This window comes from Budorcas taxicolor, chromosome 1, assembly GCF_023091745.1.
Source record: "Budorcas taxicolor isolate Tak-1 chromosome 1, Takin1.1, whole genome shotgun sequence".
NCBI classification, from domain to species: Eukaryota; Metazoa; Chordata; class Mammalia; order Artiodactyla; family Bovidae; genus Budorcas; species Budorcas taxicolor.
In genome coordinates, this window is record NC_068910.1 from 125,134,567 (window position 1) to 125,150,223 (window position 15,657).

Genomic DNA, 15,657 nt, shown 5'->3' on the forward strand with positions numbered 1-15,657 from the left:
GGAGTAGATTAAAATTTGGGTGGAATTTGATGGTTAAAAGTATGGGAGAAGGTGCATGTTAGTTTCTTAGGGGTGTGGGGATTAATTGGATTAGTACATGCAAAAGCTCTTAGAATTCTATTGTTACATGAGACATCCACTATCAATGTTAATGATTATTACTATTATTACTGTTATTACTAGACAAGGTGACACTGCTGTTATAATAAGGTGCTGAAAAGAAGCATTCTTTCTTCAATACCTGGGAAAATATCCTACAGAAAATAAATGAAGCTGTAGGGGTGGTCCAGGCTCCCTCATAGCCTGGGATCTTTGGAGGATTTTCCCCCAGTTTTCCTTCCATGCCAGTGGTCTGACTTGAGAACCCATTCCTGGGAGTGCCGGATGAGGGTAGGCCCGTCTCTTCCTCTTTCTGGAAATAGAATCTGGCTGTTCTGATGCCAGGCCTGCCCTTCACCAACAAGGGCAGGAAGGAAGCCAGCCAGGCGGACTGCAGATTTCTACAAGCCTGGTTTGTTTGTGGGCTGGATTTTAATTTTTTTAAACTTTAATTTGGGAGGGGGGGTTGTTTTGTTTTCAGAGTGAGCTTTAGACAGCTGTATTAATCATGCAAACCCAGCCATGTGCAATGTGTTTTATCAATGGAAAAACAGGAACGGAATGGCAAGCAGCTGTGAACAAACCCAATGCAGTGCCTGAACTTGGAAGATAATCTCAACATTTCCCAAACCCACTCGCCACATGGGGTTAGTGAATGGAAAGGCTGTTCACTTGGGATAAATAATCAGATGGGAGGCAAACAGAGGAGACAGATTCTAGGGTTATTAATTTTTTTTTTTTAAGTGGCAGCGATTGCGACCAGAGAGCCTTGAGCTCACGGGAATTCTTAACTTGAGGGTGATAAACACACAACAATGGCGGTTTGTCCTTGGCCTTTTCTCTTCTTTCCCTTTATTTTTAACTTACTGAGGCTGGTTTCCTCACCTCACTCTGCACCTGTGGTCCTTCTAAATGTGAGAGCCTGTCTGATGCATGTCCGTCATAAGGGGCTGTGCACAAGCGAGTTGATGGGGAGGAGATGGGAGCCCGGTTACCACGTCTCAGTGTTCAGAGCCCTCAGGAAATGATTTGAGACTAACAAAGTGAGAAAAGCTCCCTCAGATATTTAGAGTTGGCTCTTTCCTCATTTTACAATTCGGTGGATTTTCTGCAGTGATATAGTCAAGGATAGTTATGCAAATATATGCAATTCAGGACTCATTTCAGAATAAATAAACCTAAATTAAAATTAATGGGAAAAACACCTATCAGAAACAGATCAAAAATGGAACACTATTTGTTTTATTTATTTATATGTGTCCCCTAAATTAAGGAGCAGTGAAGCACCCTGATTTTGGGGGTTTTTTGTTGTTTGTTTCTGGTATAAGAGGAAAGGAAATTTGAAAATTTCTGATTGGTTGCAGACAATACAAATTATTCTTTGGTGTAATTCCAGTATTATTATTATCACTGCAGAAAATCAAGTAATATGATGAAGGGAACCCAAGGGAAATACATTTGATTTATTGAGCCTTGTTTTTGTTTAATCACAGCTTGAAGGGGTTTAGGATTGCATTCCTGCTGTGACTCTCCTGTTTATCCCCAGTCAGCCTGATGAGCCATATAGAGTGGGGGTAAGGAGGGGAGACCCTCCAATGAGAGATATTAACAATGAAACAGCTGAAATTAAACATATGTTTCTGTTACTGGAAAGTAGGAAGGAAAGTTCTCTTTTTTTATGATGGGAGGACAGAAAGAAGCTTTGGGACTTTCTCCTGCTTTCAAAACACCTTAAGGAAATTAATTGGCTCAAAATCCTTCAAGCCCTTTGCATCAACCATCTGCGTCAAGACATCTTCACACTTTAGGGTGGGAAGGTAGGATTCCACATAGATGATGACAACATAGGATATTTAATGAAATGAAGGTGTCTTGTCGTAGAGCTATGACCACAGTGAAGCAGTCATCTTTTCTTAGAGACTTCAGTACTCAAGGGGCACTATAAAAAAGATTAAGGATCCTGTGTGTTAGTATTTTTTTCCATAGGAAACTGCATTTCACATGGGCTGCCATCTTGATTGAAAAGAGGAGGGGGAAACAGATATTCTAGAAAGTAAAAGTCCTTGTAAGAAATAGGAAACTTAAGAGGGTACTTTCTATAAGCACCTCTCACACCAGCTACCCCAAGTCTCCATGAACAGCTTTTCAATTTCTACCAGCAGAAGCCCTAAGTATTAGTAGTAAGAAAAACTATATTCTCTAAAACTATCGGATCTAAAGAAGCTATATCTACGCTCTATCTACAACATAAAATCAAACTAGGGTCATTCTCCAATCAGCAATTCCATTTGTGGGAATATATCAAGTTCAACAGAATCCCACAAGCTCTATCCTGGTCCAGACTGGTTTTCAATATCAAACACGGTTCCTTTGTGAACAGTGTCTGGCTTCATTTTGTTCAATGTTGTATGTATCATAAAGAGTAATCAGATAAAATATTTGGCTTTGGGGCTGCAGAACTGCTCTCATAAAGGATACCTTGAGTCCTAGTGACACTGTACAGGCTCGTCTTGGATGGAGCATGACCTCTCTGAGAATGTTGTCCATTGGGACAAACATGGATGTGGATGTTTGCCACATCAAGATACCAGCAAGATGGCAACACGATAAAGTGGTGTCAATCTCTGCAGCAACGGTAGAAGATAAATGCCTTAAAATAATTGTGGCATGTCAGGAATTCAAAATGGGATACTTCCCATGAACACTAAGCCTCATGTCATGTCTAAAACAACAGACACATTTTAACAGTCTTATTTTTAGTGGCTGGGGAAGAAAACGGATTTCATCAATGTTTTAGGGAAGAATCTTATTCAACAGCATTCTTCTAAAAATATTTTGGACCTTACTTGAAAGTTAAGAATAATTCTTTTATTAAGTTGTCTAGTTGATCCCTGAAACCTTGTGATTCTCATTTCTAATATAATTAAAATAAGTTTGTCTATATGTGAATATATGCATATGTAACACATTGCATTATTGACACTCTGCATATCTACTCTCATTTCTGGCCTAATTTTTAGTTTAGACAAGTGTTAATGAAACATGATCCATCTTCAAACTTAGAAAACAGCAGCTTCCAACCTTTAATTCTGAGCACATTTCCTTTAGAGTGTATATGATAATCTTGTTTAATTGGATTTATTTTCTCCACACGAGGCCCCGCATGGCCTACTTTCCATTTTTTTTCCTCAGGTCTTTGAGTGTTATTTGCAAATCACTTTTCTGGAATTTAATTTCAATGGTAGGTTGGTTTCATTTCAGATTTTTGTATTGTTTTAATTTTATTTGCCAATTTGCCTTTAAATAGCCTTAAGCTAGAAGGCTGGGGCTATAACTTGCATCTAAATGTGACATAGGAAGCAAATTTAATTTGAGTGTGTAGAAAGTTCTGTGAAAAAGAATACCAAATGACTACCTTGTTTTCTCATTTGTGCTTTCTAAAATAGTTGTGTTTAAAAGGAAAAGTCCCCAAATTAGCCACAATTTTAAGAAAAAGAAATGTCCTCATAATATGGTTGAGTTCAACCTTTGGTGATAGATAAATTCATTTTTACAAGCGATACAAATGATTTCAGATTTGGATTGTATAAGGTGGTCAGTTAGAAGATTCATGTATTTATGAGCTACAGCATTTAACTAGCTATGTTCCAAATATGTAAGTTCATAGTTACCTGTAATATGTATTAATTGAACAAAAAATCACTTTCTTAGCTTAGTACTATCTCCACAGTTACTGACCAACTTGAAGTATAGACCAGTTTTCTGCCTTACAATTCATGTGAGGACAATTGACTGACTTTTCTTTGAAGGTTTAAATTAAAAAAAAAAAAAAAAAAGGTTCCTATTTGTATGTGTGTGTGTGGATTTTGTGAATATATTTATCCCTTTTTGTGTTTTGAACACTACAGATGATGGAGAATGACCCAGCAATAGAGCTATGATGATAAAAACAATACTGACCTTGAAGGGGGTGGGGGATTGTGGGTGAAACACGCTCTAAAGGGGAAAAAATAGTAAGCATCATGGAGAATTTATATGGATAGATAAATAGATATAGATATGTCTTACTCCTGTTTAGCTACTTGGACAATTATAAAACAGAAGAGTTTTCATACCCAGGGGATCATGTCTCATATAGAGCATTTGTCTGTCCTTCCTGCCAGTGCTAAATGATCAGAGAGCTGTTAGTAAAATTTTAAATCCAAAGCCTTTAAAAAAAATTAGCTAGAGTAGAGGATCACACCCTATTGCGGTAACCTTACAAACAGAATCCTACCCTCCTCTGGAGAACCCACCAAGATCACAGACTTTTTGGAGTGTTTAAACTAGTAGTGATCAGATTCAGAACATGTGTCTTGGTCCTGGTGCTGGGCTCTTTAACTTCTGATGGATGAACCTGTGGTAACTAAGGGCTCCTTTCCTCCCTCTAAGCTCTCCTGTTCATATCAGCTTTAGCCAAGCATCTGGAAAATTTATTTTGGTAAACACTAATTCAGATTTTCCTTCAAATTTTCCCTTCCACATTACTGATACCAGGACAAGAGTTATGCCAGGATATAAGCTTCTTGCCATGATACAATTTGATTTTTAGTCTTTTCCTTAATCCCACCCAGTTATGATAACACAATCTCATCTGAAGTTTGAAGTCAAATGTGCTTGATGACACCTACTGGTGAGTAGTAAGACATGCTTTTCTTTTAAACACAAGGGTCTCAGCTTACAAGTTTCTGAGTTCCATCCCAAAGCTACTAACCATAAACTGAACATGCTGAAAGAGCTCAGGCTTTAAGGTATCCTCTATCTGACTCATTAAAATCCAGGTTTAATACAACTCTTCTCTGAGGCTCTTTCAGAGAGAGAGAATGTTGCATTAAGGATAAGATGCTTTACTTGGTACCCCCAAACCCTATAATGTAAGTATAATCATAATGCTTTTCTACATTCCTCCTAGCAGCTTGGTTAGATAAAGACCAGGGATAAATGAAAATTAACAACAGTCTAAACCATAAAGAGGAAAGCATATTTACATATTCACATCTGATCTGCTTGCCATCATATATCAGAAATTCTGACTAGATTTTTGGTTGAAATTTGGGCACTCGGTACATATGGACATTAAGAAAAACAAGTCTCCTTGCAGAGTGAGCTTTCCTCTAACTTGGATGAAAGTTGTGGTTTAATGCCAAAGTTCTATAAGTGCATTAAGATGGAACAGGTCAATAACAGCACAGTGAACAATTGTGTCTTAGCTCCACAAGTATGGAGGAGAAAAATGCTTTAAATCTCCACCAGTTACTTGGCATTAAAGTTTCCAGCTTTGAAAATAAATAGCTAAACTGCTTTCAGCATTTATAGAGCAGTTGGAGACTACTGTTCCATGTTATATTCTATACATCCTATCTTATTTTTATTATTACAATTACTATTCAGCCTGTTTAAATGATTCAGCTTAATATTTTCTCATCACACTGTTCACAGCTGGATAAATGCACTCTGCTCTCATTTCAACAAGATCATTTATATTGCTAAACCATCTCATCCACCCTCCTCTTCACCTCTTCAAGTTTCCCAGCTTGTTATTATTGTCTTAGCTCCACCCTGTTATCATCATCTTAGCCCCATCATGGCCCATTAGTTATTCTCATTCTCTTAATTCCCTACTGACTTATCTTTCCTTAGATCCTTCCCCATCCCAGCTTTTTAAGCCTTATTCTTCCAACATCATTTCACTTTCATTTCATCCAAGAGTAGCTGGTTGAGAGGCTTTGCCAAGTCTTAACTAGCATCATCAAGTGGTGTATACTTAAACACTGGGCCCCAGAGATAGTAAAATGGCTTTGAAAGAAGCAGGGAGACTCTCATTTAAAGCGTCCCCTCCAGGGCTGGGTTGCTTAGGTGGTACTTGAAATTTCATCAAGCATAGGTTAACGATTTTTTTAATTAAAAAGAGAATTGTAAAACTTCCATACATTGATGTGGTACTGCCTCAGTGTAGATTTCTTTGTATTTTTATTCTTTTATATTCAGTCGTCTCAAAATATCTTACTAATCCATGTATTTCTCTAAAATAAAAGGTAACTGATCAGTAGAATTGTCTTTCTTTAATCTGTTGAATACTCCCTTCCTAAGGGTCAAAAGCTGAGTATAAGGCTGGACTCTCTGCTCAAAATCTCAAGGTACCAAAGACAAGCCAACAGTCTCACTAGTGTAGCAAACCCAGGCTGGTGAGAGTTAATGGAAACAGGAGTGGGAGGTGTTGGAAGCATTGCCCCTGGGTAAGGAGAAAAAAAACCAAACAAACCAGTGTCTAGTCAGTGAAAAGACATCATTAGTGAAAAAGGGAGGAAGAAGTTAGATGCCATTTTACCTCTGAACTACAAAAGATACATCTCCTCATACCTTCCCTACATCAGTTCAGTTCAGTTCAGTTCAGTCCCTCAGTCTTGTCTGACTCTTTGCCACCCCATGGACTGCAGCACGCTAGGCTTCTTTGTCCATCACCAGCTCCTGGAGCTTGCTCAAACTCCTGTCCATCGAGTCAGTGATGCCATCCAACCATCTCATCCTCTGTCGTCCCCTTCTCCTCCTGCCTTCACTCTTGTGCAGCATCAAGGTCTTTTCTAATGAGTCAGTTCTTTGCATCAGGTGGCCAAAGTATTGGAGTTTCAGCTTCAGCATCAGTCCTTCCAATGAATATTCAGGACTGCTTTCCTTTAGGATTGACTGGTTTGATTTCCTTGCAGTCCAAATGACTCTCAAGAGTCTTCTCCAACACCGCAGTTCAAAAGCATCAATTCTTCAGCACTCAGGTTTCTTTACAGTCCAACTCTCACATCCATACATGACTACTGGAAAAAAACCATAGCTTTGACTAGACAGACCTTTGTTGGCAAAGTAATGCCTCTTCTTTTTAATATGCTGTCTAGGTCGGTCACAGCTTTTCTTCCAAGGAGCAAGCATCTTTTAATTTCATGGCTGCAGTCACCATCTGCAGTGATTTTGGAGCCCCAAAACATAAAGTCTGCCACTGTTTCCATTGTTTCTCCTTCTATTTGCCATGAAGTGATGGTACCAGATGCCATGATCTTAGTTTTCTGAATGTTGAATTTTAAGCCAACTTTCAGCAAGAGGGTCTTCAGTTCCTCTTTGCTCTCTGCCATTAGGGTGGTGTAATCTGTGTATCTGAGGTTATTGATATTTCTCCCAGCAGTCTTGATTCCAGCTTGTGCTTCATCCAGCCCAGCATTTCTCATGATGTGCTCTGCATATAAATTAAATAAACAGGGTGACAGTATACAGCCTTGACATACTCCTTTTCCTATTTGGAACCAGTCTGTTGTTCCATGTCCAGTTCTAACTGTTGCTTCTTGACCTGGATACAGATTTCTCAGGAGGCAGGTCAGGTGGTCTGGTATTACCATCTCTTTCAGAATTTTCCATAGTTTGTTGTGATCCACACAGATAAAGGCTTTGGCATAGTCAATAAAGCAGAAGTAAATGCTTTTCTGGAATTCTCTTGCTTTCTAGATGATCCAATGGATGTTGGCAATTTAACCTCTGGTTCCTCTGCCTTTTCTAAATCCAACTTGAACATCTGAAAGTTCTTGGTTCATGTACTGTTGAAGCCTGGCTTGGAGAATTTTGAGCATTACTTTGCTGGTGTGTTAGATGAGTGCAATTGTGTGGTAGCTGGAACATTCTTTGGCATGGCCTTTCTTTGGGATTGGAATAAAAACTGACCTTTTCCAGTCTTGTTTGGGAAACTGCTGAGTTTTCCAAATTTGCTGGCATATTGAGTGCAGCACTTTTACAACATCATCTTTTAGGATTTAAAAGAGCGCAACTAGAATTCCATCACCTCCACTAGCTTTGTTCATAATGATGCTTCTTAAGGCTTACTTGACTTTGCATTCCAGGATGCCTGGTGAGTGATTCTAGGTGAGTGATACACACCATCGTGGTTATCTGGATCATGAAGATCTTTTTTGTTTAGTTCTTCTGTGTATTCTTGCCACCTCTTCTTCATATCTTTTGCTTCTGTTAGGTCCCTACCATTCTGTCCTTTATTGTGCCCATCTTTGCATGAAATATTTCCTTGGTATCTCTAATATTCTTAAAGAGATCCTGAGTCTTTCCCATTCTATTGTTTTTCTCTATTTCTTTGCACTGATGACTGAGGAAGGTTTTCTTATCTCTCTGTGCTATTCTTTGGAACTCTGCATTCAGATGCTTTTACCTTTCCTTTTCTCCTTTGCCTTTAGCTTCTATTCTTTTCTCAGCTATTTGTAAGGCCTCCTCAAATAACCATTTTGTCTTCCTTTCTCTTGGAAATGGTCTCGATCACTGTACAATGTCACAAACTTCTATCCATAGTTCTTCAGGCACTCTATCAGATTTAATCCCTTGAGTCTATTCGTCACTTACATTGTATAATTGTGAGGGATTTGATTTAGGTCATACCTGAATGGTCTAGAGGTGTTCCCTATTTTCTTCAATTTCAGTCTGAATTGGCAATAAGGAGTTCATGATCTGAGCCACAGTCAGCTCCTGTACTTGTTTTTTGCTGACTGTATAGAACTTCTCCATCTTTGGGTGCAAAGAATATAATCAGTCTGATTTTGGTGTCGACCATCTGGTGATGTTCATGTGTAGAGTCATCTCTTGTATTGTTGGAAGACGTTGTTTGCTATGACCAGTGCATTCTCTTCACAAAACTCTTTTAGTCTTTGCCCTGCTTCATTTTGTACTCCAAGGCCAAATTTGCCTGATACTCCAGGTATCTCTTGACTTCCTACTTTTGCATTCCAGTCCCATATAATGAAAAGGACATCTTTTTTTCTGTTAGTTCTAGAAGGCCTTGTAGGTTTTCATAGAACCGTTCAACTTCAGCTTCTTCAGCTTTACTCATTGGGGCATAGATTTGGATTACTTTGATACTGAATGGTTTGCCTTGAAAATGAACAGAGATCATTCTTTCATTTTTGAGACTGCACCCAAGTGCTGCATTTCAGACTCTTTTGTTGACTATGAGGGCTATTCCATTTCTTCTAAAGGATTCATGCCCACTGTAATAGATATAATGGTCATCTGATTTAAATTCGCCCATTCCAGTCTATTTTAGTTCACTGACTCTTGTTATCTTCTGTTTGATCACTTCCAATTTACCCTGATTCATGGACCTAACATTCCAGGTTCCTGTGCAATAGTGTTCTTTACAGCATTGGACTTTACTTCCATCACCAGTCACATCCCCAACTGGGCATTGCCTTCACTTTGGCTTTGTCTTTTTATTTTTTCTGGAGTTGTTTCTCCACTCTTCTCCAGTAGCATATTGGGCACCCACTGATCTGGGGAGTTCATCTGTCAGTGTCCTATCTTTTTGCCTTTTCATTCTGTTCATGGGGTTTCAAGGCAAGAATACTGAAATGGTTTGCCATTCCCTTCTCCAGTGGACCATATTTTGTCAGAGCTCTCCACCATGACCTGTCCGTCTTGGGTGGCCCTACACAGCATGGCTCATAGTTTCATTGAGTCAGACAAGGCTGTGGTCCATGTGATCAGCTTGATTAGTTTTCTGTGGTTGTGGTTTTCATTCTGTCTGCCTTCTGTGGGATAAGGATAAGAGGCTTATGGTAGCTTCCTGATGGGAGAGAGTGACTGTGGGGGAAACTGGGTCTTGTTGTGATGTGTAGGGCTATACTCAGTAAATCTTTAATTCAATTTTTTTGTTGATGAGCAGGGCTGTGTTCCCTCCCTGTTGTTGACCTAAGACCAAACTATGGTGGAGGTAATGAAGATAATGGAGACCTCCTTCAAAAGGTCCCATGCGTGCACTGCCCCACTCAGTGCCCCCGACCCTACAGCAGGCCATCACTGACCCACACCTCCACTGGAGACTCCTGGACACTCCCGGGCAAGTCTGGGTCAGTCTCTTGTGGGGTCACTGCTCCTTTCTCCTGGGTCCTGGAGTGCACAGGTTTTGTTTGTGCCCTCCAAGAGTCTGTCTCCCGATTCCTGTGAAAATTCTGGTGGCTCTATGGTGAGGTTAATGGCAATCTCCTCCAAGAGGGCTTATGCCACGCCCAGGTCTGCTGCACCCAGAGCCCCTGCCCCTGTGGCAGGCCACTGCTGACCGGTACCTCCTCAGGAGACATTCAAACACTCAAAGGCAGGTCTGGTTCAGTCTCTGCGAGGTCTCCTGGTATGCACAAGGTTTTGTTTGAGCCCTCTGAGCATCTACGTATACACATCTAGATAATGCATTAGTCTGGAGCCTGGACTCTGGAAGGAGGTTCAGTTCAGTTCGGCTCAGTCGCTCAGTCGTGTCCAACTCTTTGCGACCCCATGAATTGGAGCATGCCAGGCCTCCCTGTCCATCACCAGCTCCTGGAGTTCACTCAAACTCATGTCTATCGAGTTAGTGATGCCATCCAGCCATCTCATCCTCTGTCGTCCCCTTCCCCTCGTGCCCCCAATCCCTCCCAGTATCAGGGTCTTTTCTAATGAATCAACTCTTCGCATGAGGTGGGCAAAGTATTGGAGTTTCAGCTTCAGCATCAGTCCTTCCAATGAACACCCAGGACTGAGCTCCTTTAGGATGGACTGGTTGGATCTCCTCGCAGTCCAAGGTACTCTCAAGAGTCTTTTCCAACACCACAGTTCAAAAGCAAGGAGGTTACCTGGGTTTAAATCCCATAAGTCATATTTAGTTGCACTAATTATTTGACCTCTTTGTAGAATGGAGGAATGTGAGTGCCTGGTAAAGTAAATCATCTTTCCTGATGATTAAGCAAGATCACACATGTTAGGTGTTTGGCATGTGCACAGTATGTCCTATGTACTCACTTGATAAAAAGTCATTATATTATGGATAGAATCACCTTATTCTTCCTCCCTATTTATTTCTTTAAAAATAACTCCATGTAAGCACTGAAACAAGATAGTTTCCCTTTGTGGGTATCTTGCAGTTACAAGTTTGGATACATGGGATCTGTTATTTTACATATGTTGACAATAGAATATCTCTTGGCACCACTAGACCCAGTCTTCACCCATATGATGCATATTCCTACATCTGACAAAAGCTAAGGAGATGAATCCTTGTCCATCCATGTTGTACTGCTGGATTAATGTGTTCAGAAAAGTGATACAATGTAACACTTTGCCCAGGATGAAGACAAAGCTATCAAAGACATTACTTGGCTAAATAGACTAAGGTATTAAGGATCCTTAGCGACCCCATGGAACTGCAGGCTACCAGGCTCCCCCATCCATCGGATTTTCCAGGCAAGAGTACTGGTGTGGGGTGCCATTGCCTTCTCCAAATAAACAAGAAGACTAGAGTGAATGGAGGACAAGACAAATGAGAAAGGAATGATTCCATTGGCTTAGAAAAAATTACTATGAATACAATGTATTCTTGCCCTCTGGTTCAATTATTTGACCCTTTTGGAGGTCAGTATTTGAATAGAGTGTGAAGAAGTGTATGTCTGTGTGTGGTGGATATATCAGTGACCGCAAAGTGACACTGTGTACACAGTCAGCACACGTCACTGTGGTAGACATGGAAAATATGCTGATGTACCTGTGAAGGTGGATAATTGTGAACTCTTCAGGGGTTCTGGCTCGAGATTTACCTGCCTCTGCCTCTGGCTGGCCGCAGCTCACCAGCTGCCTCGAATGCTCTGGACTGGCTGGCTCAGCAGAGCACCCTGCTGTCCACATAATGCTGTCTGTCATGTGGGGCTGGCTGCGGCCACTCTCCCAAGGATCTCTCTCCTCCTGACCTTGTTCTGTGGGAAAGCACTGCTACCAGCAGCGTCTTCCTTCTTCCCAATAAACCTGTCTACTTTGAATCTAAGTAATAGGCAATATGTTCACACACGTACTTTCTTTTTTCCTTATCTTCTTTTTCTTGTGTGCCCTCTTCCTCCACCCCCACCTTTCTGTTGCCTGTGCAGAACTGGCTACAATAGAGTCATGTTCCTAAAATATCCAGCTATGAAGGCTTTAACAACATATCTCCCAAATCCAAACTGGGGTGGCAGGCTGGGCATGGTGGACTTGCTATTCCTCCTACAAGAAGCAGAGCTTTCCCCTTAAAATAGTCATGCTTGGGCCTTGGGTCGAAAAGACAGGACTGTAAATTCACTAATGTTTGGCAATTTTAATAGCTTCTTTTCACCTCAAAGCTCAGTGACCTTTTGCATCTGTTCTTCTGTAAGGATTACACCTCCTAACCTTCCCACCAAATGGGAAATCAATTCCAGGCCGAATGCTGAGACAGGTGCCTGTGTGCAGAGCAGGTGCCTGTGTGGGCGGCCCTGCAGAGGGTCCCCCGGAAATGGCACATTAATCACAGCCCTGTACACTTTTCAGATGTATAATGAGGGTGACTTCTGCAAAACCATCAAGGACAATATGACCATGATACACTTGCCCAATTTCTTGATTCTTAGTTAACAAGCAGAAATTCTGTAAGATTCTTGATATTTCTTTATCTTACTGGGTGGAGTCCTTTACGTGGACTTTTGTGAACAGAACCACAGTATTTTAGAGCTTGAGATGACCTTTCATTACCACCAGCGGTATCTCTATTATCTTTGACCTAGCCTATGCTCTTTTTCTCCTCTTCAAATGATTCTTTTCCCCTTCTTCCTCTTTTTCTTTCTTTCATCCCTCATCCCATGGAGCCTACACCATCTTTCTATCCTTCTTGCCCTTCCTCTTTCTCAGTCTATAGGTATCATTGTATTTATTATTTGAAGTATGTCATTAGCACAGTGCTTCTGAGTGGGAAAAGAAGATACTTTTATGCCAATTTATAGTTGCTCACTTTCTCTAACTAATCCAATTATACCATTTTCTTTTTTCCAATCCCCCTAAAAACCTCTTGTTAACTGTATGTTGTTCTACTTAATCAGCTCCCCTTAGATTTGTCAGAATCTCAAGTTTCAGAGTTGAGGCTGCTTTCCCCTCTATTTACGGAATCCCTAATGTCAGGAATGAAACAGGTAAGTACATTTCTAAATAAATGTCTTCTCAATTGTTTTGAGATAGCAGTGTCTCCAGCTTAAGTCAAAAACACTGATGTTAGGTCTTTGGAAACAAGTAGACAGGGATATGAATTTTAAACTTCATATTGACACAACATTTGTAGCACAGCTGTATCCCATCAAACGTACAGACTGAAGTCAATGGGAGTTATGGATAAGAAAATGAAGGTCAAATTCAGAAGAGTTTGTGGTGGTGTTTTGTTTGTTTGTTTTTTAGTAAGTGGAGTTGGATCTTGAGCAGTTTTAAAATGACTTTAACACTATGTTTCAAGGGAACTCTTAAATTGCTTCTTCTCTTAAAAATCTTTTCCTTGAAGGCTTATCTAAACTGAATAAAGCAAGATGAAGACATTTCTCCTGGCCCTAGTGTTTCTAAATTTTCCAATTTAGCCCATGAAGGAAACAATAACAACAACAAAGCTTCTAGTAGCTTGTTATTTCATAATATTAATAATAATAAATTTGTTGGACTTTCTCTGGCCAAATGAGCTCTCTGGTCCAGCATGTGCTAACTCTTTGGTTTGTTTTACTTAATCTGATAAACATTTTCCTATCCTAATTGTCCTCATTTTCACTGATCTCATGGATCATAGTTCTGTTTTTCAGGAGGCATCTGATTCTACGCTCATAGCTGCCAGGCCAACAAGTCAGGGGGCAGGTATCTAACTATAACATGCTCTTCAAGGGAAAGGCTAGAAGGTGGGCTTTCGTATGAAATTACTGTTTCCAGTAGCTTAAAACAACTTGTCCTTCCTTAGTCTGCCTTGAGGATCTTCTTTGGTCTTCAGAAGAAACTTTGCTTCTCTCTCTCATCATCCTATTTTTCTTCCAAAAAATCTATCAGACAAATAATGTTTCTTGCTGCCACACTGAAACCTTTCTGCAACCATTTCTCCTCCTTTAGATTTTATATTATGTTTTAATCATTCATTCCACTCTACCTCTTGTGTTGTTAAAAATACACTTTCTTTTTCCAGCCTCTCCCTTCTCCCAGCACCTTATCCATCCTCCCTGAATACTGCTTCTTTAATCACTCCCATGCCTGCCATTTTTAAAGAGCCATCCACTTTCCAGGATCTTACATCATCTAGGCTCCTTAAAGAGACCATCACCACAGAGATTTTTGTTCAATGAATATTCTTACAGTTTAACCAATCAGGAAAGAAAAACTAAAAAAATCAGACAAAGAAACAAGGCAGTTATCACAAGTGAACAGGGACTAGGGAGGGCAGGTATTCCATTTGTAAATTTTGTCTTATGATAGGGATTGAGAACTTGTGGTTTTGTATCAGAGGTGATACTCTGATTTTTGCATATGTTTATATTTAATAGTAAGGGAATGATTTTCAAATTTTCCACGGGAGAAACATTGACTTGGTTCTCCTAAGTGGGCTCCCTCTTCGGCATACTTACTGAAAAGGACGAGGCTGGCGTTGGTCATCCCCAGATTGTTGGCAGCCACGCATGTATAGTTGCCATAGTGCTCCTCAGTGACATTGGTCACTGTCAGGGAAGACTGGCCCTCCGTGCTCTTAATCTCAAGGCCATTGGCACTATTTATCCTAAGGGTTCAAAGACAGAAGAGTAAAGAGAAACAACTATGAAGATTTGGTGCAGTCATTTATTTTTCATCTTTTAAACTGAAGAAAAGGGAGTGAAAGGAAGTAGTTAGAGCTTGTTGCTCCTGCTCAATTCCTCATGTTAATGGCACAGTCACAAAGTATCAGAATCAAAGTCTACCAATGGAGACAGCTCCGGAACGGATGAGTTTCACTGGGCTTTGGTTTCTGTTCCAGGCAAGAAAGACATGCAGGTGGAAACTGCCCACTCTGTGCATGTAACCTGCATGCTTTGGGGCTGGAGTCTAAGAGCTACAGTCCCAAAGCACCAGGTAAAAAGCCTTGGAAAAGGAATAGTCTGATTGGAAAGGCCTAGTAATTACAGCTAGGGTGGGTGTTTCATCAAGGCTTCTGGTTTCCCTTGCTGAGCAGGTGAGACCCAGTGGGGCACAGCAGATTGGGAACAAACCTGGTGTCATCTCGGTACCACTCAAAGTCAGGCGCAGGCACTGCCGAGGCTTCGCATTTGAGGGAAGCTTTTCGGCCGGTGGTGGCTTCGTTGCTCTTGGATTCCGTGATAGTGGGAGGATCTATAGGAAGGACAGACAGACAGTTTAGTTTACATGAGCTTTGGATGGCGCGCCAGAATTTCCACACCAGGAGGAATTAGAAAGAATAGCGTGACTGCAGAGGAGCAGGACCAAAACCGCCTTAAAGCTCCATTTATGTGAATGATGTGATTGGCTGAATGGGACTGATCACTAGAAAACTAAATGAAAATAAGAGATCAGTGAAACTGTAGACTTGGTTTATTTAAATGTGACACTGAAAAGGGTTTTATGGAAATGAAGTCTAGGATTTCTTTTTCTCTTCCAATAAATCATCCGTTATTCCAATCACAGGTTATCACATTTACATAGTTTTTTCTTTTCTTTTTGTACATT

The 15,657-nt window shown here is 40.5% G+C and overlaps 1 protein-coding gene across 1 annotated transcript in view; it reads right to left on the minus strand.

The window, feature by feature from the left end:
* Nucleotides 1–15,657, minus strand: part of LSAMP (limbic system associated membrane protein) — a 694,888-nt gene that overhangs the window by 20,793 nt on the left and 658,438 nt on the right. Inside the window, exons 5-7 of the mRNA XM_052642698.1 lie at nucleotides 15,183–15,303; nucleotides 14,568–14,716; nucleotides 4,060–4,095 (exon numbers count right to left, since the gene is read on the minus strand). Coding sequence (XP_052498658.1) covers nucleotides 4,060–4,095; nucleotides 14,568–14,716; nucleotides 15,183–15,303 — 306 coding nt within the window. The remainder of the gene's footprint in view (nucleotides 1–4,059; nucleotides 4,096–14,567; nucleotides 14,717–15,182; nucleotides 15,304–15,657) is intronic.